Raw genomic sequence first — 24,735 nt, 5'->3', positions numbered from 1 at the left:
ACCATACTCACTCACTCACGTATTGACCGAGTTCAGAGTGACATCCTATCACTTTAATAGAGACCGCCTCCTTGGTCTAGAGGTAGAGCGTTGTTACCCTGTCTAGCGCAAAGCATTAAGGGGCTAAAACAAGGACTTGTCGGCTCGGAGTCAGTATACTTTGGGGGGGTATTCATGTTAAACTGCAGCATGGTATCTCAGTGAGCTAGCGCTATAAATCGGCATCAGTCCGGATTAGTACAAGCAGCCAAACACACACACGTGCATGCACATCGCTATATAAGTGCAAAAATCTTGGATGCGACGTTAAACCTAATTTCACCTCACCTCACCTGATGGAAAAGTGAAGGTTGTGCGAGAATTGCGCTCACACGGCATTGGATCTACCTGGGGCTATAAAATTACGTGAGGTGGAGAATATTAAATTTCCTATTTATTGGTGTACAGTTAACTGCAAATATTAAACCGGTTTAAAAAAAATACACTTCTAAGCGTTGTCCGCCAATTAAGTCTGCGTTGAAAAACAGTAAATTTCTCTGCTTTTTATCGTACACCGATAAAACTACTGTGCGACGTTATTTTTTTATTAAGAAGCTTTACGGAAACTGTGAGCGAACAAAATACTGCCTAATATCTGAACGACATAACTATAGATCAAATGGAGTTATATGCGTATGTATAACGACATACATTCAATGTAAAAAATAGCATGCCGTAAATGACGAAAACTGATTTTTCTCTATGACGTCAAAAGGCGACAGAGAGGTTACACACATACAAAGAAAAGGGGGCATAACTCTGTTACGCTTAGCACTAGTTTATTGTAACTCAGATCACTTGGGGAGAATTAGCTGTGTATAAGGATAATATATTTTCGTGGTGTTTTGTTCGCGAGGAACCAAACTATTCCAACACAAATATCGATAAAGAAACTGTATACGTTAAGTTATAAAAAAACAAACCATAATAACTGCTTTCACCAAGTAAATAATGTCTTTAATATGTGAACAATTAGATAGTTTACCGTGTATCTTAATTGGACAAGGCACGCACCTGTTTGGCATCAATTTACGTAATGAAATACCCAAAAGAATATTACAAAATAACCAAAATTATATTCAATATTGGACATATATGTGTTCATTATTATGTGATTATTTCTCTTAAATCTCGTCTCAGAATTACACAACAAGAGATGTGAAGAAAGCTCCATTGGTATAGAATTATTGGGATAATTGTATAAGGTTGAACCAACAGGGTACCTGGCATGGATTTTATTTTCATACATTTTACAATTCCTGGAGAAAATAAGTAAACAGTTTAATATCCTGTGATCACAATATTGAAAAAAGAATGAACCCATTGATTATATAATGCAAAACGAGAGGAATAATTTGTAAATTGTTTGTGACTAATTCGCACCTGGCGAATCGTTAGATATCACTGTTCTGTGTATCAAACGACATAAAAACAATTCCAAGACCAAGACAATTTATTCTTTCTGATATGTGTGCATATATTTTAACGAAAAATATTATCCATTTTGTTAAAATATATTCAGTTTTAGTTATAAAATAAAATAAAACGGCAATTCATTGACATTTGTTATATGAACTTATAATATTGACTATTACACATCCCAAGAAATACGTACATGCTGCAGTTACATTTACACTTCATCTTGTAACACTTGTCCAAAGGTAAGAAATGTCGTATTCGACACTAAAAACCTATCAAATGTTATGTAAACAATGTTCAAACAAACAGGAGATTATCAAAGGTTCATTGGCGTGTTCATTGACAAATGTCCAAAGTGAAATTAATTGTGTGAAAAGAGATGCAAAATCTACATCATAACTGAAACTGTAAACAGCATGGTACAATGATCATGTGCACTCTCATTCAAGGACCTTCACCTCAAAGAAATTACCAAAAATGTACAACAATGTTGACGTGTGACATCACTACCTGTGACCAACTTTTACAAAATGGCGTGTTAACTGTCAACAGTACGATGGATTTTACGTGGGGACTTTTGTTGATTCAGGGATCGTATATACATAAATGTGACATGTAAGTAATCAGAACCATTCTGACAATCTATGTACTGTTATTTGTTATTATAATTTTCATTGAAACAAACCGAAATAGTCAGAAATTCCGAGAAATACCATTGTCGTCATGCATGATTTTGCGTCAGTCATGGCGTCACACAGGACGGTAACTTTGACAATTTCTGTTGAAAATATCAAATCATTGCAATGTATCTATTTTGAATTCCCTTATTCTTCCTACGATTCTCTTCCCATGCATATTCTGAAGATGTTGAGCCAATATCTTGCACGAATAGACGAATGGATAGCTCAAAATAGGAGAAAATGTTACACGGTGTAAAAATCTGTATTTTGCTTTGTTTGCATTTCAAACAAGTGCAGTTTTTCGAGCACAGCGTTCGTTTTCACACCTAACTTATTTTGCTTGATTTCATCAAGCCACTTTGTATTGGTGACAAAGACCATTGGTCATTTGATTCTAAAATGTATGAGGAATTCAAGGATGTGTGTATCGCAGCTAAGTTTGAAATATACGTGATGTTACAGGCGCCGCATAGCCGGTGTACTTGAAATGTGGTTTTGTAAACACTATCCAATATGGCGGAAAGTTCACATCGGCGTTCGTGTTTGCGTACTTTCCAAGACATTCTAAACCATTCTAGGGTTATCGGAGACGTTCTGGAATGATCATTGGTGATTTCATGAGAGACAGTTACCCGTGATCACTAATATGCTATTTTTGAAATTCATTTCTCCGAGTAAATATCCGAAATTTAGATTTCAAAACATGCTGTAAATAACGCCGTGAGTGGCGATTTAGTCATGTGTAAAAAATGGCGACATTTACGATGTACCTAATTTTCAGTACTTTTGCTTGGCCTAAAATGCCAGTGGATGATATCACAGAACAGGGAATTTCCCACCTTATTCTAAACCTTATTCAGGAACACTTTGAGTCAAAGTCAAACATGTTGCTATGGAAACAGGAAAAATTAATATTCAAAAATTCCTAACAAGCAAAAGGCACCACTTCAGCTGTTGATTAATAAAATGTACCAACGACACCTAAGTCCGTTTCAGCTAAGTCTAACTTGTTTTGATGGAAACAGGGAAAAATAAAATTTTGAAAAATTCCTAAATAGCCTAAGGCACCACTACAGCCCTTGATTAATACATGTACCAGGTTTGGATGAAAAGTGGTACCCCGTTTGAAGTTGTGCTCCGGAAATGACACCTACCCCTTCCTTTTGAGACCAAGTCCGAATTGATTCCATGGATATCGAGAAAAATTACAAGAAGTGTTCCTTACACCAAATATTTCTGAAGAGAAAGGACAGAAGATGACGACCAGCTTTAGTTCTTGTAGTTTCTTTACATCCACATCTGTTTGTGTTGGATTTTTCATTCACATTTTCCTTCAAATTACTATCCTGTGATATTCGTGAATTGAATAGACAGAGAACCTTGATAAAGTCTTCTTTCTTTTTATCACTTGTCCACATATTGTAATCACAATGCAGAAATATTCTTACAGTTGAAGAGCTGTAATATATCATAAAATACTGGGAATCAACTGCACGTTTACCTCCCTTTGTTTGTTTACATTCCAATCTACTCCCTCATGACGCTACTGACCCTATTGTAATGTGAGGGTGCACTAATGTGCCTATTTATTATGGTCGTGTACTCATAATGCAATTTATGGACATTTATGATGATCTATATTACTATGCAATCCTAATGCTTTTCTCCAATCTTTCTTCATTTATTCACATCTCTTCTACACATTGTAGCGCCCAGACCCGAACTTCAAATAATCCTTGTCTGGATGTCACTAAGAGTCAAACACTTCTTGTCAATGAATAAATAGCTTTTCATGAATGTTGGTAACACAATGCTTTCCTATGGGAAACACAATGCTTTGTCAGAAGTAGATCCCACTGTGGTTTAAGGTTTATTTAACATGGACCAGTGTCAGTAAAAATTAAATAAGTGGAGTAAGATTGAACTCAGTTTTAATAGGCTAGCGCTTTCAACTCGTACCACATATGAGTCTCATCAGGCCATACATGAATAACGGACATGTCCTGATGAGACTCTTCTGTTTTCAAAAATGCAGTCGGGTAACTAAAATGAATATGTATGTGAGGACAAGGGAAACTTTTGGGCTGACTTATCTGCCCTTGGATTGAAACTGTACTGTAGATTGCCAAAGTTTTTGATCAATCAAATTATGAGAAATTACGTCCCGTTACATCCTTATTCCTTGGAGAGATCTACTTTCACTGAAATAAAGAGTAAGGTGAACCATCTCTGGAGGTAATTTGGTATAATAATCAGTATTTATACCAATCAATTATTTTTTTTGAATGACATCTAATTGATTCACTAATTGCCTTCCATTATCAAAAGATGAACGATTACATGCATGTCATCGTATCCCAATTGCGTGGATCGATGCTCATGATGTTAATCAATGGATTGTCTTATCCAGATTCGATTATTTACAAACCGCAGTCATATAGCTGGAATATTGCTGAGAGTGGCGTTAAACGGGAATTACGATGGACAATTCAAAGAGGAAGATTACTAATGTCAGGAGACAACTGGACTTTATCTAATACATTAATACATCAGCGAAAATTACATAGTTTCTGACGAATCGGGAGTTCCTCTGTACGAAATTCATTTGATTAAACTTTCTAATGCAAAATGCTAAGCTTTAGCCAAAATCAGTAACTTCATTGCGACCTTAGCTGGCTGTCACCAAGTTAAAATGGCTGGCGTCACTGAAACACGTAGCTCAGCCCTGATAAACAAGATTGTTTTGACAGGCACGTTATTGACATTGACGCTTAGAAGTATGTTTGGTTTCAGTAGCGCTACATTATGTGTGTTTACATATATCTACCCGGAGAGATCGACCTGGTAATAATAACAAAGATAGACAAAATGGGGTAGAGATTTTGTTGTATTTTTTATTGAGTACACTGGAAGAGGACCCAGCTGTTTCTATCATTGTACTTGGATTTGTTTGTTTGTTTGTTTACCTGTATGTAGCTATATGACAGTGGTCTGTAAAATAATCGAGTCTGGACCAGACAATCCAGTGACTGGGATCCATGCAATTGGGATCGATGACATGTATCAACCAAGTCAGCGAGCCTGACCACCCGATCCCGTTGGTTGCCTTTTACGACAAGCATAGTCGCCTTTTACGGCAAGCATGGGTTGCTGAAGACCTATTCTACCCCGGAATCTTCACAAGTCTTTTACATTAAGAGTAATTTTTACATTAAGGGTTGTAACAAGAGTTAACACGTAACCCTTAATGTAAATTACCTACATGATCATTTGAACATTTCTCCTTGTGACATGGAATGTCAAAACAAAGCAAGCCCAAAGCCCAATCTCATTAAAATCAGATATTAGTTTTTGCTACCGCTAAACAAAGATCTGAGTACATCCCATTACGGGTCACGTCAGAACAACCTTTCGCAAATTTTGACTGACCAATGAAATGACTGACAATAAATCAACATTAGCCAATCAGAAGGAAGCTTTCTCGAGCTTTACAACACCAGTTTCAAATTGGCGACTATGCTTCGAAACATATTTTGATGTATTCTTGATTAAAAAAATTAAAACTGATAAGAACAACATTCCGGAATGGCTTATAGATGGCCTAAATTGTAATGGATATAATCATAAAACCCGAAACTGTCGTTCGGAATACCCTGTGTTAAATATTTCATGGTTGCATGATTAGAAAAGTCATTCCGACTGTCACTTTCATAACATTGGTTTGATTAAAGGTCATTCTGACGTGATCCGTAATGGGATGTCCTCAGATCTTTTTTAGCGATAGCGAGAACTAAGATCTGATTTTAATGAGAATGAAGCAAGCCAGGTATGAGCACTGCAGGCACATAGTGTCATAGTCCATTGTGGGGATATTGTGATATTATAATTTATTTTAATTGTGGTCGGCCCGGGAATTTTGTTGGGTTAATTAAAAAAAATTAGGAATATAGGGGTTGGGTAAGACTAAGGGGATTTGGGCGGCTGACGTAGTAGTACCTATCTTTGTCGTCATTTTTGTACGTTGGAAGTGGCTGGGAAGATGGCATGCTCCTTGCATGCTCAACTTGTTGGAAGCCACGATTGAGAGACCTAGATGTCAGGAGCGTGTTCATTGAGTGTTGTCCCTTTTCCTGGTCACATGGTCCATCTGTTGGCTATATAAGCCTACCCTTCATTGGGAATTGTCAACATCAACACCCGCAGGCAAAACAAGCCGCAAGACTAGCAGCATACCCAGACCTAACACCCATACCTCCAAAGGCACCAGGGCAACAACTGCAGGACACAAACAGGCACAACAACCAAATATCGAACTGCCAGGACAACCACCAACATCAACAAACAAACACAACAGCAATCAACTACACAACAACAAACAGTCATAATAGACACCTCAACCTAAAACAATATCACAGATGAATCTTATGCCACAGACCAAGACTTTTTAGAGACATCTAGTGCCCCCTGTAAAAAACAAAAAAACCCTCAAACATAAAACGCCAAACCTCACAGGAGCCAAAACCTTAAATGACCTAACAATGTTATTAGGTTACATGCACAAACAAATCACACCCACTGCCAGCATAAAATTGTTTCATACGTTGGCCTGATCATACATGTCAGGGAGGACATTAACCATAAAGAAATTACAATAAAAAAAACGAATCTAAAAGGAAATAGTATACAAAAAACAAATCATAACAAAACAATAAACATTATAAATAGATACCACAGGATCGAAACAAATTAAATCTGAAGACTTAGAATCCCTCAATCAAATTGGCCAAAAATCAACTATCTTCCTGTGGGACTTCAATGCCCACCACACCTCCTGGGGTATCACAGATAAAACAGATGCAAACTCATCGCCGACTTGATCGAAAAAACCCCACTAATACTATTAAATAACAACCAACCAACTAAACACCAAAGTATGTCGGCTATAGACTGAACAATCTTTACCCCTGATCTGCCCCAAAGCACTCTGTGGGAAGTGCACGAGGAGCCACTCAGCAGGGACCACTTTTCAATACACATTACGATAGGAAACATAAACATCCAAACCCCAAACCCCAAGAACCAAAATTCCACTACAACAAGGCCGACTGGGACAATTTCAAAACTTTATGCAACCAGGTTAACCCAGCAGACCTCGAAAATAAAGAACCAAAAAATTATAGCCAAAACAGATTGCATAATAAACATAGCATAAAAGGAAATCCCCCTCACAACACCAGAAATAAGACAAACCACTGTACCTTGGTGGACGGAGGAAATTAAAAAGACCAGAAAAAAACACAAAAGCGCATTTGATAAAGCTAAAGAAGACTACACACATCTGAAGATAGCACACCAACGAAATCATCAACGAAATCATCAAGTACAAAACCTTGTTAAAACTGCAAAAGCCAAAAAATGGAAACAATTCTGCAAAGAAAGAAATCATCACATAGATCCAAGAACAGTAGGGCGCAAAATTTACTAAATAAATTCTCCAAATTACCCAAAGACCTAAAAATAAACCACTCATATGCAATGGAGGAACTACTCCATGTACTAAATAATCAAAAAAAAGAACAGCCCCCTGACTAGACCTAACCTCATACACAATAATTAAACAGCTGCCCCCAAATCTTCTGGAATCACGACCAAAACTATACAACCTCGTCTCTAAAAACGGTCAAGTCCCAACTTCATGGAACGAGGCATTGGTCATCCCAATACCAAAGCCAAATAAACCGGCAGACGAAGCTAGAGCTTATAGACCAATCTCCCTAACCTCAAACTTATGTAAAATCATGGAGGCAATGGTCCAAAACTGGCTCCAACACTATCTAGACCAAAATAACATAATAAATCAAGATCAAAGTAGTTTCACCCCAAACTGATCTACCTTAGATAACCTCGCCCGCTTAGAGCAAGATATCAAAATGGGTAATCTTAAACTGTGGGAATCGACCAAATGCTATTGGACCAGTGTCCATTACTTAAATACTCACAACCTAAATGATTTAAAACTAAACACAGCACCAAACAACTCTTTCATACCCAAACTCCAAACCCCCGGAATCGACCTATTTCTCCACCAAACTAAATAAAGAAACCGACTCAAACACCACTAAATCCACCATACTAGCATGCATACATGAAAAGATGGCCAAATTGGTGTCACACTGACCCAGACTCAAAATGCCCGGGATTGGGCATCCACATCAACAAACCTACAAAAGAAACAAAATCCTATAGGCTCCCCAACAACCAATCAATCTTTACAGCCGAACTAATGGTGATACAGTGCCAAAATATAATTTTTTTTATCCTAACAGACTCATTCAGTGGGTTCAAGGCTATAAAAGACAAAAATACATCCAAAACTAATACCTCAGAAACTTAAAAGCTACAACAATCGCCGTAAACTAGGCAAAGACATAGAAATAGTTTGGATCCCTGCCCATGTTGGTGTGCTTGGTATGTAATACGCTGACAAAACAGCTAAATCAGCACTAAAATTAGAAGAAGTAAGCATCAACCTTCCAAAATCTAAAAACGAAATTAAAAATATTACTAAGGAAACAAGAGTCATCAAAAAGATGACATATCCCCCGGCAGCTGTCTGTAAAGTAACCACTAGTAAATGTGAAATTCTGTATGTAATGAGTCAACAGTTGAATGTTCTTTAAGAAGCATACATTGTTTACCCAATGAATGTTTTTTTTTAATTCTGGCCCGGAAACGAACCTGTTCCTCAATGGAGTCTAGGTCCAACATCTTTCAATAAAAATTGTAAAAAATAAAAATTCGTAAAAAAATATATCAAAAGGCACCACTTCAGTATGTGCCTGATAGCTTTGCCAAGTTTCGATCAAATACACTGAATGGTTTTCGAATTCTGCCCCGGAAATGAACCCCATCCCCAATTGAGTCTATGTCCAACTTCATTCCATAAAAATTTAAAAAAATAAAAATCAGAAAAATCCCCAAATATCAAAAGGCACCCCTTCAGTATGTGCCTGATAGCTTTGCCAAGTTTCGATCACATACACTGAATGGTTTTCAAATTCTGCCGCGAAAAGGAAATGATTACGGACGGATGGACAGACAGACAGACGGACGAACAGACAGACTGGCTGATAGCTATATCCCACCGCATTATATGCCGGGGGGATAAAAATGGACAGGGCAATAACCAAATTGCAAACAGGCAACACAAAACTAATTTCACATCTGCACCAAATTAAAAAAAGATCAAACCGGTAAATGCCCACATTGCAACCAAATAGAAACTCCTGAACACGTAATACTACATTGCACGCATTACCAACAACACAGAACAACACTCAAATCCACACTAAACTACAAGAACCAAATGATACTAGCAACTCTACTAAACCCCTTAAATAACTTACAAACCTATAAAGCACTCTGCATTTATCTAATCAAAACAGGCCTACTCGGCTGCATTTAAAAAAACCCAACAAAAAACAAAAACAAAAACACAACAAACATACTACCGATAAAACCTCAATCATAAATCTATAAAAACACACAACCTTACAAACTCCTTTAGTTCCCCCACCTTATTTGCATGGCATATTTCAAAATTCCAAATTTCCGCCCAAATTAATTAAGTGACCATAAAGCCCCTCAAGGTTGCCTTACCTTTCAGACATAGTCTTCTCGACCACGTCACTAAATGGCCTGGCCGGCTGTGCGCAAATTACGCATATGTTGGAAAAACGCACTTTAAAACCCAAACTAAGTAAGGGAATTGTCAGTCGTCCTTTCACCAGCATCTCCGAAAATATGTGGTCTAGAATATATGAGGTCTTGAATCAAGACCCTTTCACACTTTTTCACTAGTTGTCCGTTTTCTTTTTTTGGATATTGTTTTTAGGTCAGTGTTAGTTATGGGTGGGGGAGAAATAAAGTAAGGTTTGTTTAGGGACATTTTACTTTAGGGAGTTAATTTAGAGGGGTGTTATAAGGGCAAGTTTCAGGAAGAATGATGAATTGTATTACGTAGGTAGGGAAGGGTAAGGATTTTGTTGATGAAGGTTTGCCCCCTGTTGTTGTTTTTGTTAAAATAAACTTTAAATGAAAATTTATTCCTGTTTTGTATTTTTCCCTATAATTAGAATTGATAACCTGGCCAGGAGCCTTGCAGAACATGTAGGGAGGAGAGGACACAATGCAAAGCACTGCAGTAAACATCTGACATTTGAACCACATCTATTTTGTTCTGCTGCCACTTGGCACCTATTAGAGGGCGCCTACGACATAATCATCAAAATGGATACCAGAGTTGCTATTTCAGTGGCATGAATGAGTACAGACATTTTAGCATATTACCATTTTCATTAAATGGCACAGGTGGTAAGAAAAACAGTTGATTGGTGAAACATTGTTTGGATATCACCGATGAAGTATGATGCCTGCTGCATTATCAAAACATCATTCACTCACTCACTGATGACAAACACGATTCTACAATCTTAAAGGGGCACTGATCTAACGCAATTCCCCGGACTTGTTGTTGCCTTTGTTATTGTTTTTTCCCCGTGAGTACCCGGATGATACGCAACGCAACTGAGCGTGACCAGAGACTAGGCTACCGTCTGCAAGGACAGCTAAATCAATCTCATTAAAATCAGACCTCAGTTCTCACTATCGCTAAACAAAGCGGTAGCGAAAACTAAGATCTGATTTTAATGAGATTGCAGCTAAATAAACTTGGAGGCTGGAGGCAATATTTGTTTTACGCATTTTTAAACACTGATTGGTTAACCGTGATCTATAATGATTTCGACAAAGGGCGCATGTTAATTAATTTCTTCAGCCTAAACAAACAGACAAAAAGAACAGCGGAGCTCATTAGATGTCATTTGGAAATACCCCAGATGGTTATAGTTTAATACTAAAAAAAGTATCCATGCAGTGAAAGGATTTTTGGATTTCGGCTTGCGTTGATAATACGATTACTGCTCCCTTGTTGTCATCCACGTTTTCTCATATAACCCTACACTTGTGTATTTGTCGTCATTCACTTGATGCTCAGTTAATGAATTTATTACAGGTGCATTTAGTGGTAGCACCACTTAGATTACCTGAAAAAGGTTCCCATTTGGCATTTATTGTGTCTGGGGTAATTATTCAATCTAAATCCAGGTTTGAAGTGAGGTGAAATGTGTGTTATGTAATATGCACGTGTCAGCCCAGCAAGAGATGAATGATCAGTTGATTAACTTTGTTTTGTAAATCAACGGATCGTTCCTAGTCATCAAAGGATTAACAGAAAATATGTTAATTGATTAATCACTGTTATCTTGCACAGTGGATAAGTCAAGAGTGAGTGTTTACATGTCTAGGTTTTCTAATACAAAGGGAATACACTCATATAATGGCGTGAAGTGCCGATGTAAAAACAACATACTTTGTTCAAAGGGTTAACTGATAATATGTTGATTGATCATTGTTATCTATCACTCAATGGATTTTTTAGGAACCGTGGACGTTATGAAAATAGTTGTCACGTGGGCTTTCTCAGCCGACCATTGAGACGTGACACCTATGTAAAACACCCGAAACAATCCAAGTGATCAGTTGAGAAACGAACATGGGTCATAATATCCCGAAACGATATATATCTTTTAAAATTTGTTAGTGAGACACGTGACATCGAATAAGTTTCTTTGTACAGCTGCAGACGAGTGGGATATTGTTCCTTTGTGTGGATATTCACGGATACATTCCTCGAACAAGGAAGCTGCCTAAAATTTATACACATAAATTTGGTAGGTTGTAATTATGATATTTGCATTTTGTTTTCCTTCTTTTAAACCGATTCATTCTTGTTTCTCTATGTCTTAGTTGGGAAATTCTTCAATGCGCGATAGACGTTGTTTTCACAGGTCTTTTCCTTTGTAAGCGTGTATATATTACCGTCATTTTGTAAAATGTGATTCTCTCAGGCAATTTATAAAATGTGTAAATATTTCAGTCATTTCGACTAAAAAATCTGTCCAGATTGATTAAGACAATCAAAAGGGCCTACAAACATCACAACAGATTATTATGTAGGATTAGAAGCCAAACAACATAGAAATGTACTTTTCAACGTAACATTTTCAGTCTCTTGGTGATGACATTAAACATCAAAATGTTTGGAATTTGTTATCATAATAATACAGATGAAAATGTTTTTCAGTCACTTTGTAAAATAACTGAATATTTAGACGTTTAATAAATGTGTTACACATTTGACAGTAAAAAAATATACACACTATAAAAAAAGCAATGCTCAGGTGAAATATTTACTTTGTGTTGCAAGTCAAAATAGTGTAAACGAAAATCGCAAAATTACCAAGCAAGTGACTGCGTCACCATTACCGATGCTATTTCATTTTGTTGATCAATGTGACCATACGCCCTTACTACTAACAATAAAAGTGACTAATGCGCTTACGAATGGCGCAGCAGAGGTCGCGAACTAGTCTAGATTTCTGCTATACATCCGGGTACTCACTGAGAAAAAACAATAACAAAGGCAACAACCAGTCCCGGGGAATTGCGTTAGATCAGTGCCCCTTTAAGTCATGTGACATAAAAACGGAATGTTTACCTTGCAAACTGCAGAGGGAACTTTGATGATATCCTGTGCAGGAGTTTAGCACCACAAGGAAGCTCTGCATAGAAATAGGGTGCTCCAGCTGGGACAATCTGTAAACATCATATAGGCATTGCCGGAAATAGGGAGTCCAAATAACTCAAACACATACAACTGGTAACATCTTCAATTTCAATTCAGGAAAGTCATAAACTAACAGTACATCAAAGTTTGACATATATTTGACCATACACAAAAGAGATGACAAGTCTGCTAATAATATTTGTGATTGGCAGTTCTGAAGTGATTTAACCTGGACAATTCAAATTAGTATTAATCTACCTCCAGGATAGATTACTGCCATAGTCTTCTTTCTGTTTACACAGCCTAACTTGGGTGGGCGACAAAAATCGGTTTGATTGTGGGATCAAGTGTGAATTCAATTTCAATATGCCCACTTTCAAATAACATCAACCATTATGGTAGTTTAACGCTCCAACAAATCATCTGGATTTCTACTGTTTCCATCATGCTCCAGTTTCAGTTTGATCTCCTCTTGAACTTTCAGGGGAAGATAAACCTAATAGATAAAAAAGGCACTGGAGTACACACATTTTGAAACCTCTTCTTCATTAAATGTTTTTTTTACACATCCTAGCTTAGGAAGCAACCATCTGACTTTCTGGGGGTGGAGTGGGGTGGGGTTGGATGGCTGGAGTTGGGGTGTGGTTAGGTTTTAGTGGGATTTTTTTCTTATAAAATAATCAAGGTCCTGTTTTAGTGAAAAAATACTTACATATGCCTCGCATTGTAGGAAAACAACAATGTGCCCTTTACTTTCAGACAAATGTCAAAACATACAGTTCATTATGTTTATTTATAAAAAAATAATTAAATACTTGTATAGAATATTACAAATAATTGAGCTCCTAAATATTAACAAATATATTCTAATTTCAAACCAAAATCCTGTCACTCCGGAAAATCAATGGGCTGCTCCCTTAGTGGTTTGGCAGATTCTCAATTGATAGAGGTTTCATACAACATGCTACCCACCTGGGAGAGATCAGAATGTGTAGGTATCTCATGAAGCTCAATGGAAATATTTTGTGCCATATCCAAAAAACATTCCTTGAGATCCATAGCAACATCTTGTGGCACAGGAACAACCTGCAACAAAGTTGTACATTCCCACCAAAAATAATAGAATGAATGCAGATAAGAATGATATTTAACAGAAGCTTGAGACTGAAAAGACTGTGCTCAGCTGGTGTCCAAACAAACATGTGTTGTCAGCATGGAGAATCTCTATTACCGTATATCAGTGACAGAAATCCTGTATTTCTGCTGCTATCTAACTATAATGTCTTTAGATTTTCCACTGTCCTCTTCACTGTCAACTATTCATAACCAGTTGAAAAGTCTTCCCTTCTTTCCAACATCAGCAACCTAGATGGACGTTATTGGGAAGTGGGTGGGATTACTTCTGATAGAGGTAGTATTCTTCTAATTACCAGCTATTAACAATTAACAACAATGATCTGGATGGTATTGTCAAGTGAATTTAATAACAACATTTACCCAATATTGTATGATTCCCATCAGGATTTTTTTTTTTTTTTTTTTTTTTGGGGGGGGATATGTACTGGTAACAAACTACTCATTTACTGAGCACCACCATCAAACAAGCTATTCATTTTCACTATTAACAGTGAATATGACATTTGTCATTGTCATGTTAGACCTGAAAAGTTCATAGACCTCCTTGTTCAAGGCTGATGGTAAGGTAAAGGACAATCATGAGTACAGTATGTTTGGCATGTGTTTCAATGAAGGAAGTGGCAGATTGTCATCACTCCTCAGTTTACCAATCAACTCATTTGATAACCCGTGGTCCGTAACTTGACAAAGGAAAAGTGAAGTGCTTCTGTATACTACAACATCTGAGGTACTGCTACTGCTTCCATGGGTGACTTGAGGCTCAGCATAAGACGATAAAACTCCTCAACTATCTCAGAGAATGAGTGTCCTGGTTGGTAGGCAAGTGATTGTTGTGAATCAGGGAAATCCACAGCAGATAAATGAGCAGAGTTGAAGCCGTCTCTCTGCTCTTCATCTGAACTGGTATAAGTACAGAAATGCCAACCGTAATTGAAGCTTTGGAGTAATTGGTGGGGTAAAAAGCGTAATTTCATGGGGAAAAGACTAATGTAGTGCCATGATGCTTGTTTTTCGCTTCGACATTTTCATTTGGCTGATATGACGTGAAACAGGCAAGACTTTCCACCATATCCCCTCCCTCAAAAATAAAAGATTTGAGCGGCAATGCATTCATATATAACTTTTGGACACATTTCAAACAAACAGATTGTATTCTGAATAACTTTGGTATTAACAGATTATAAATCACTTATGAAAACATTTAATTCAAGCTGTCGTGTGGGAGGCTTGCCCACAAATGTCCTATTATTTTTAGCAAGGCGGCAATAAATGAACTTGAAAACACTGCATTCATGCCGAAACATGTGGTCAAAGCTCCACTAATCCATAAAATTAATCATATGACAATAGTAACTGAGTAGTATAGGTAATGGGGGTTCTGGACCACTTCCACTGGAGCCGGATTTATTACCTATACTGCTACTACAGATGGCATTTTTTATGCGAAAATGATCATGCGATTCAACGATAGTCATGAGATTAAGTTAAATTGGCTCCAGCTCACCAATACCTGGGGCCAATCATTGCTTTAGATGAGCCTAAATTGTAATAAAAATATTCTTCATTATTTTTATCAATAAAGCGATATTCAACATTTTTATTAAGTTCTTCGTTCATTTTACTAGGAGACCAGACTATATAACTACACTCTTCTTGTAAATTGATAAGAAACAATTGATAACTGTATTTGGTTGGTTTGACATCACTCATATAATAAAAACCTTTTGGTAATTCTCTCCATTTAATAGTTTTTTCGATCTCCATTATTATATATATTTATGTAAGCATTTGTCTAAATGTGATCAAACGATAGTAAGCAATTTATTTTTAATCTCCAACCAGTTCTTTGGTTTTGGCATGAAATAACTGACGCGCTTGTTGCCTCCCCTGTTCTATGAACTTTTTTTTCTCGTCTTCGCTAATACCACTGGTCTTATGAGATTTTGATCGAATCTCCTGCTTCATTTCATTGTATTTGGTGAGTTCCAACAGCACTAAACGAAACTCATCCTCGGATATCTTACAATCGACCATTGCTGTCGAAATATGATCCTCAATTCTGTTCAACTTTGCTTCGGTGAGTATCCGAATACTATCGTGTTTTTTTGCAACCTACGAGAAATGAATTTTATCACTATTCCTGTCAGTCCCGAGACTCCGGCACCTATTTCCATGCCGAGCACGATAGGCGCGGGGATTATAGTTGATAGTAAACCGACACCGGCTACACCGAGTCCCATGCCAGCCGCTACAAGAGCGGTGTCAACTCCGTCCAGAGCATTCACAGCTCTGCGATACTTTTTATACAATCCAAGTCTCAACTCCCTATCGTTCTCTATTCGATGTTTTATGTCGCTTATTTGATGTAATCGAAATTCATCAACAGTTTCCATCTTTTCAATTGCTTCATCGAGCGCTGGATATAAACTCATAGTGTATATTACGAATATATAATAGTCTTTAATTGGTCTTGCTTAAATGTTTTGAGAGTATACATCAACCTTATCAAATGTATATTATACGGCAAGAATATCTTAGTAAGAGAAATGCTACCACTTTTAATAATTTGGACCCCATCGAGGGTTGCAACGGGTGATGCTCCGATATGAATAATACTGCAACGTTGACGCTCGTGTTTCTTGAGCCATTTAATCGATAGACCTGGTAATATTTCGAAGGCATCTTCCGGTGCATCTCCGAACAAGACTTCAATAATAAGAGTAGAAATATTAGGTATTGCACTCAAGTTATCTTTAATATCATCAAATTCTGTAACCAAATGTAAACTAACATTTTTTACTGCTGGACGACTATATAACATATGACCTGGGTTTTCTGGCAGGGGAGAGACTAACACACTTTTTCGTTTTGACGTGATATAGGCCGCGAGTACGATACCACTATTTAATATCTTAGTTAAATTATGTCCCTTACCCATCATAACATAAGGTGATGTAATGACGATATTCAATAGCCACTCGATGTTTGCTTCGACCATAGTCCATTTATTCTCGCCGTTGCTAATAATATTGTACGAAGTGTTTTTATGGAGTCTACTAACGTCGACATCGCTTAAATCTTCTAGATTACCCGTGAATGTAACTTCTTTCTGCTTGTATACATTATCGTGTAAGTGTAAAGCGTATAACTTACCATTGGTACCGGGTTTACCGAATCCTTCTGTGTCTCCGAGATCAGAAAGCGCAATTGTATTACATTGTCTTAAGCGTTCCAGGGCCTGATGCATCAACCATTATTTATAATATGGAGTGTTACACTTAAGTACCCTATATGTACAGGTTGCCGTTTTACATCTAATATAGAAATTTTGAGGTCTGAAATAATTCCCTGCTTTAATTTTTTATATTGTAATGGTGAGAAAGATTCCGTTCTACCGCTATTATATTTTTCATCTTTGACTGTAATAGATCTGAGTAGAGTTGAAGGACTTTCTAGTTGAATATTATCCGTCGTGCTTATTTGATCAAGATGGATACAAAACTCTTTATAGGGAACTAAATCGGGTAATGTATCTCCCTGTCGTGTTTTGTTAGAATTTATAATTCCCGTTCTAGGCTCAAATCCAAGTGTAACTTCTAAGTATGGGATAAGAACTACAGCTTTTTCTCCAGTGTCAATTTTCAGCATCCCAGTCGACTCATTTTGTGTTAGACTAGCTCCATTAGGCTTAAAAATTTCATCATTGAGTGAGCATACGCTGTAATACCCATCAGGTATAGTAATAATTCTATTTTTGTCATCTAATATATGTATCCTATTATTATCTCTCGCAGCACTTATATTGGTCCACCGTGGGTAATACGTTACATCGCATAGAGCGACTTCGAGTTGTCCATCCCAGTTATTGATAGTATGAAGCAGCTCAATAGACTGGCCATTTGTTATTCCCGGGAGTGTAACATACATATTAAATATACAATGATACTATATCATAACTTAAATATGAAATCGAGATACATTACTAATCAATCGATTATAGTAACTGCCTCTGGTGCTGAATTTTTAGTTAAATTCCCCGATATCTTTGAAAAATACAGAGTCACGGCAACTAGCGATAAAATGGTTTCACAATCCGATGCAATTTTGGCAGAATCAGTTAAACTTTGCCGTATGGTGTGCCACAACGGGATGTGGCGTATCTCTTTACGCTCCAGGATATATGCTGAATAAGTCTGTTATAACATTTCACGTGTACTATCAGATTAGACGTATACTTAAAGAAGTTAGTGCTCCATTACGGCAGGATCGAGCGTGGCATTCCACAAATAATAATTATGATAGGTCCGCGTATGAGCGTATTTGTCAGGAATTTAATGTTTCTACGAGTAAAGATTGGCATATTAAAGGAGCAAACCATGGTCTAGGTGTTCCTTACACAGAGGAAAAAATATCCGTCAAAGAAGAAAGCGATTATGTATATAAAGTACTTAATAAACTTCCAGTTAATTTTGGTAAGTTGTATAGTACCAGCAAACTTTACGCAAGAATATATGATCATTGGCATAAAACCGGTGATTGGTATAAAGGCTGGGAACTTTATAGTAACGATTGGAGAGGGGATATTATGAGTTTAAAGAGTGGTTTAATTTATATTGTTAAAAAATTTGTACAAATGAACGATACCGCAGACGCTTGGAATGAATTTCTTAATGATAAAACGGAAAATAATTTTACTAACCCAGGATTTGTAAGAGTTAATGAATCGATAAGAACTTATGTATGGGCAATTCTCGGAGCGCAATCGCAAACACGAACATCCATCATTGGTTCTGGGACGGCGCTCGATGCGCAAAAACAGTTTGTCTCAAACGTGGAGGACGCCATTAATTCACCAGTTGACATACCATCGTCTATAAAGTGTTTTCAAGATGCATTACAGTACGCTCAATCCAAAGTGGACTACGTTTATGCACCGGGACTATACATGTCTCAGAGTAATATGGAACTTAAGATAGGTCAAGTGATCGGTTATAATAATAAAATTGTTATTGCTACCGATCAACAAAAACCAGGTATAAATTCATATCTGAATGTCGAATTAATAACGCAAACGATCACGGGTTAAAAGGGAATAGTCAAGCCACAAACACCAACTATCGCTCAACCATCTAATAACGCACAAACATCTACTGATGCACAAGTGTCACCGCATATTGCGGCTAAAAATCAACAACATATCGATGAAAAAACAGCGCTTGTAGTGGGTGGAGTCTCGGTTGGTTTACTCATGATTTGGTTAAATAGTTCTTAGCGAACTGATTTGGTTAAATAGTTCTTAGCGAATACGTACAACAGCCCTGCAATTGCTACGATCAACCCCCACAAGTTTTGACTAAGCCAAGTGGTGGTCTTAGCTAATAAATTCAATAGCCAGGAAACAACACTCCCTATTATACCGGGAAGTGCAGCCGCGGCTTTCTCAGCGAGCTTTCCCAGTGCTGAACCTAATGCTTTTAAATGCTTTATTATCCACTCTTTTATCCGTTTTTATCGTTAGGCGGTGTGGGCGGTGTACCACCACCTGTACCACCTGTTAACGCGAGAGTCAAAGCCGATATAATAAATCCCAACGCCGTTAAAATATTGGCAATTGTTATTCCCTGTTCTCTGAACAATGTTTTAATTTTATCGGCCAGTGTAGTGTCATCGTTGAGGACTCGATCGATAGTTTCTCGAATTCTACTGATTTGTGAACGAAGTGCCTTTTCATTACTGGAAGCCGCTTCGAGGCGGGCCGATCTTTCGTCTTCTAAGTCACGTATTCTTTTCGCTACGCGGCGTCTACTGAACTCATCGCCCGCCTGTTCGAGTTTTGTTTTCTCGTAAGCTATATGCTTGTCGAGTTCGGATAGCTTGGCTGTATTATTGATGAGTTCTCCCCGCATTGTTTGCATTGCCAATATCGTTCTCTAAGGATGGTGATAACTCTAACTGAGGATCAGATAATGGTGGCCAAGATTTCGTCCGTTCGAGGCAACCATCGAGGCTGCTCCCACATCATCTGTATTACGGAGTTCTTCCTGCACAGTCTTAAGAACCTTAGTAGTCTTTGCGGGTGCTCGTCCGTATTCTACAAAACCTAATTTATCACGAACAAACTCAGGCTATAGGCTATAGTAGACAAGGCTAGGGGCATACGAGTACTATAAAGCATAAGATCAATATGCGGAGAGTCACGCACTCGCAATGTTCCTTTACTATCTAGCATAAACTTTGAATAGTCACGACCTATTGGGATAACATAATTTTTATCTTTTTCTTTTAAGGCATCGTAATAATCATCGACGGCTGCTTGTAAAATTACATCGTTAAGACTACTTAACCTGGTTTCATTAGTATCTTCGATTGGATTCTGGTTATCAAAGTCATCAAAGGTATCTAGTTCAAAATCACCCATTTTTATATTAAACATAGGGTTATATAATTTCAATTTAACAATGTCTTCGCAATACAGACGCAAGTTAAACCCACAACGTAGACTTCGAGATCCATTAGGGGTCAAGGCAATTCGTCAGTCTGTTACTATAACTAACCCTTTCGCCCCGACTGCCCGATTTATCGGGCAGCATAAACCGTGTCCCAGTACCCGGCTGCCCGAAAAATCGGGCGGCTACTGTCCAAGCCCCACACACGGCTGCCCGATAAATCGGGCGGCGCGACCGTGTTTACAAAATCGCTCTTTCTACTTCCTTTCTCGTGTGTAATCTCGTTCTAAATATGGAAACGAGATCTACACGTGATTGACACGTCATTCGATGGAATTTCCCAGTCTTTTTGGCGCAAAAATTGCGGATGTCACCTGTTTTTCGCGACAGGTATTTTTCTCACTTGAATCGTAAATCTAGCGTAATGGCGGCCAACTACGATTCGGATAGCGATCAGATGACTAACAACAACTCTATCGGGAATAATAATGTGTTTGATTTGAATAATTTCCGTGAAGGGGAGAGGGAATTTCGTGAAGATTTTGGTGAAAATTTTGACAGTTTCGACGAGGTGTCCCCCCCCCCCAATTCATTGTCTGTTTTCATTTTTTCAGTGTTTTCAAGTTTTATTTCACTTGTAAACACCTGTAATTAGAAAATAAAAAAGGTTAGAGACAATAACAACAAAGAATATTAAAGTATACTTTATCCTCTTTACAATGGTATATGATAAATGTATATTAAAAGCAAGTTTCTGGTAGAAAAAGTGCATCAAAAATGATAGTGTGATTTTCCAATAATACTGCCAGGGAGGCCAGTGTACAGGCCTTGTCAGTGTCAGGGACTGCAGGGTTTCAAGGGACATAACTCTGGGGCAGCCAGTGATGAAAGAGCTAATAACCCTAGTACCATCGATCAGAATCAAACGATTCTGGTTCGCTTTCCTAATCTCGGCGCACACGATGTGTTAGTTCCGGGAACTGTCCGACTAGCATTTACGATTAGTTTGACTTCTACCGACGTTAACAGGGAGCCCGTTCAGAACATAGGTCGTGCTATCATTAAGAAAATTGCTATTAAAATTAGCGGTAATGAGGTTTTGAGTATCGACGATAGCGATGTATACTATTGTTACATGGATCTCTGGAGAACGGATAAAGAGCGGGAAATACCAAGGTATTTGTAATAAGAACACATTGAGACTGCGCGTGGGCGCTCAAAATGGCGTTGATGCCAACGACAAAGATAAGGCCGTAGCCGACGCATTAGGTAACCGATTCTATGTTCCGCTCGACTTTGAATTACTAGATTCCCACATGCCCTTTTATCAAGCATCCCTAGGCAATAGGTTAGAATACGAACTCACTTTTAATGACTACGGTAGAGTAATCAGAGCTGCTGAAGATGCTAGCTATTCCATTGACAATATCTCGCTGGAGTACGATATGATAACGGATCCCGAATTAGCCAGACAAGTTCGTAACCAGTATACAGGAAGTTTAGCCATTTTTTACGATTGCGTGCTGCGACACCGAAAGATCATGAGGGACAGAAGAGATACGATGTGGAATATCAATCTAAACGTCCACAGGTCGTTGAAGGGTATTTTAATGTTGTTCGAGGACCCCTCCGATGCGTTTAAAAGAAATACCGAGAAGTTTTACAATCCCAAGATTACAAAAGTAGAATTGACTATTGAGGGCGTTCCTAATCAACTATAAAGCCAAGGAATGCTAGCGTATCACCAGTGGGATGAGATTAAAAAACTTCTTTCTATAAAACGTTCCCCGGAAGTTAACGCGGTCGTGAAAGATCTGTCTCCCGGAAGTGTATCGATGGGCGAATACCTCACCACGAAGTACGCGCTATGGCTAGACATGCGAACAACGGACAATGACCAACTACACGGCAGTGGGAGGAGAATAGAAAATGCTAGCGAGGGTGCCACCATACAGATAACGAAGCTTCAGGAATCAGCTGGTAAATTAAACATATTTTTGTACATGATTATGGATGCGCAACTTAATATACAGAATGGGAGATTCATGCAAGCAATCTATTGATAATCTTTTACCTAAAGATCCGCACTGTGCTATCATATGCGGGCAAACGGGCTGTGGAAAAACAGCTTTTATTCTAGATATTTTACAAAGTCATTATCGGGACGTTTTCGATCATATTATTATTCTGTGCCTGACTATAAGCGTTAATAAAACATACTTATCGAGAAATTGGGTAATGAATGATGATGGGGTACACAGAGTCGATCCGGGCGATTGTTTACAAGACTGTCTCCGAGTATGTCACGAAAAATACAAAGGAGGACCAACCCTTTTCGTAACAGACGACTGCAGCGCGAGTAAAGAATTAACAAAAAAGAAAGATATGCTTTCTTATTTAGCATTCTCCGGTCGGCATACTCAACATAGCGTTTGGGTACTTACTCAAAAATACAACTCTGTCCTGAAAGATCTCAGAGAGCAAACCAAATGGGTAGCACTCTTTCATTGCAAAGATCGAGATTCATTCGAGGAATTTTTACGCGAAAATGACGTCATTTATACCAAGGTTGAACGAGATAAAGTCAGAAAACTGTTATCGGCAACGAAGCACTGTAAACTCGTATTAAAAACCGATCAACCAGCTGCTTATGCAATTGCTTAGCAAAAATGTAGCAAATATAGCAAAAATGTAGCAAAATTATAGCAAAATAATAGCAAAATTGAACATTAGCGGTATGTAAACTCGTATTAAAAACCGATCAACCAGCTGCTTATGCAATTGCTTAGCAAAAATGTAGCAAATATAGCAAAAATGTAGCAAAATTATAGAAAAATTGAACATTAGCGGTTCATATGACATAAAATGTGGTTCGAAATCCTCATTCTTTCGCAACAGTTCATTATTACGGGTTTTATTGGATATGTCATATTCCATTATGTTGGACTTAAGTATCTCCTTAGGTATTACATTATGGAATGCGACGAACTCATCGAACAAATGCTCAAAGAATCTGATGTAGATAAATCTTTAGATAAACATAGAGAAAGACTTGCGGCTTTGGTAGCCGGAGGTAAATGTTCCCAATATTTGGGAGAAAATTATAACATCGAAAAAATTGATAACATGACCGACGAAGAGATTAAAAAACTGTACGCTCGTTACGAGTCTAGACTGGGAGCTACCATGACTAAAACGATAGGGTCGTCTATATTACAACTATACACAGTCGTAGCTAGTACGTTTCTCCCCATCCCGGCAGAACATCGCATGTATTTATGCGAATCTCTCGAGAAAGACCCATTCATCGAACACGCTATAAGCGCAGTGAGCTGTAAGTTTTATCATAGATTCGGAATGTTTTTAGCTCCACTCACCACAGCTTTAATAACGGCTAGGTATTGTCAATTTAAACATACATGCCCACTTAATAATATAAAGAACGAAGTTCAAATAAATAATGGAGACTCAACAGATTGGGGAAACACAATCACAACAGGTGACACCACAACAGATTGCAGAAAAGGAACAACAGATTGCGGAAACGCAACAACAGATTGCGGAAACGGAACAACATGTGAATGAGACTGTGAATGCACCACAAAAACAACCCAGAGTTACTAAGAACCCCCCAAAAATAGCTGCAGGAAGGAAGGGAGGACTGGCGAGGAAAGCGAAATTAATAAATAATTCAAATCCGATTAAAACATGGGCACTAGTAGGAGTTGCTGGTATAGCGGCTGTATGGTTCTTTTTATAAGACCGGAGAAGAGAAAACATCACCCCCACCGCAACAACAAGTTCAATTAGAGGTTAGTCCTCATATAATGCTATAAGAAGCATGACTACTCCAGTTACAGATGGTAAAATGTTGGTAAACGCGACGTATCATTCAGCGGTGGTCAGCGGCTTGGCCATTGGCTATGCTCGTATGACTAAATTGATTACTAAAGCCACACCTCCCAAGCTAGATTTTAATGGTTATGACATCGGTATGATGGTAATGGATATTGGATTGGCTATGGCAACGAAGGATATGCTCATCAAACAAGGACTTATCCCGGACGACATAATGAAGTAATTAAACATTTGAATATTTTATATTATTGAACATATGGCATCAATTGCGATGATGGTCGGTGGAGCTATTGTTAATGCTCTAGCTTGTAAATCTAGCCAAGAAGCCCAGTTACAATATACGAGGCAGAGAATGAAGAGATTAGACTTTATTCATGAAAAACTGATTAAGGAAGGACATTCAATTAAAACGTTTAATGATGTCAAATCTGCCATGCACGAATACTACCTCGTTTATGGGAAAAAACTA

The 24,735-nt window shown here is 37.9% G+C and overlaps 1 protein-coding gene across 5 annotated transcripts in view; it reads right to left on the bottom strand.

Moving 5' to 3' along the window:
* LOC139466653 (CWF19-like protein 1) overlaps window positions 1–24,735 on the bottom strand; it is a 411,301-nt gene that overhangs the window by 6,713 nt on the left and 379,853 nt on the right. For 4 of the 5 annotated variants that reach the window (XM_071248237.1, XM_071248241.1, XM_071248239.1 and 1 more), the window contains 2 exons: window positions 13,798–13,911; window positions 12,757–12,854 (listed from right to left, as the gene is read on the bottom strand). In XM_071248237.1, coding sequence (XP_071104338.1) covers window positions 12,757–12,854; window positions 13,798–13,911 — 212 coding nt within the window. Of the gene's footprint in view, window positions 1–12,756; window positions 13,322–13,797; window positions 13,912–24,735 lie in introns of those variants that run through there. The other variant, XM_071248240.1, reaches the window with a different exon arrangement.

The sequence above is a fragment of the Haliotis cracherodii genome, unplaced genomic scaffold (assembly GCF_022045235.1).
Source record: "Haliotis cracherodii isolate W230 unplaced genomic scaffold, xgHalCrac1.p SCAF_19, whole genome shotgun sequence".
NCBI classification, from domain to species: Eukaryota; Metazoa; Mollusca; class Gastropoda; order Lepetellida; family Haliotidae; genus Haliotis; species Haliotis cracherodii.
This window is presented reverse-complemented; position numbering and strand designations above follow the sequence as displayed.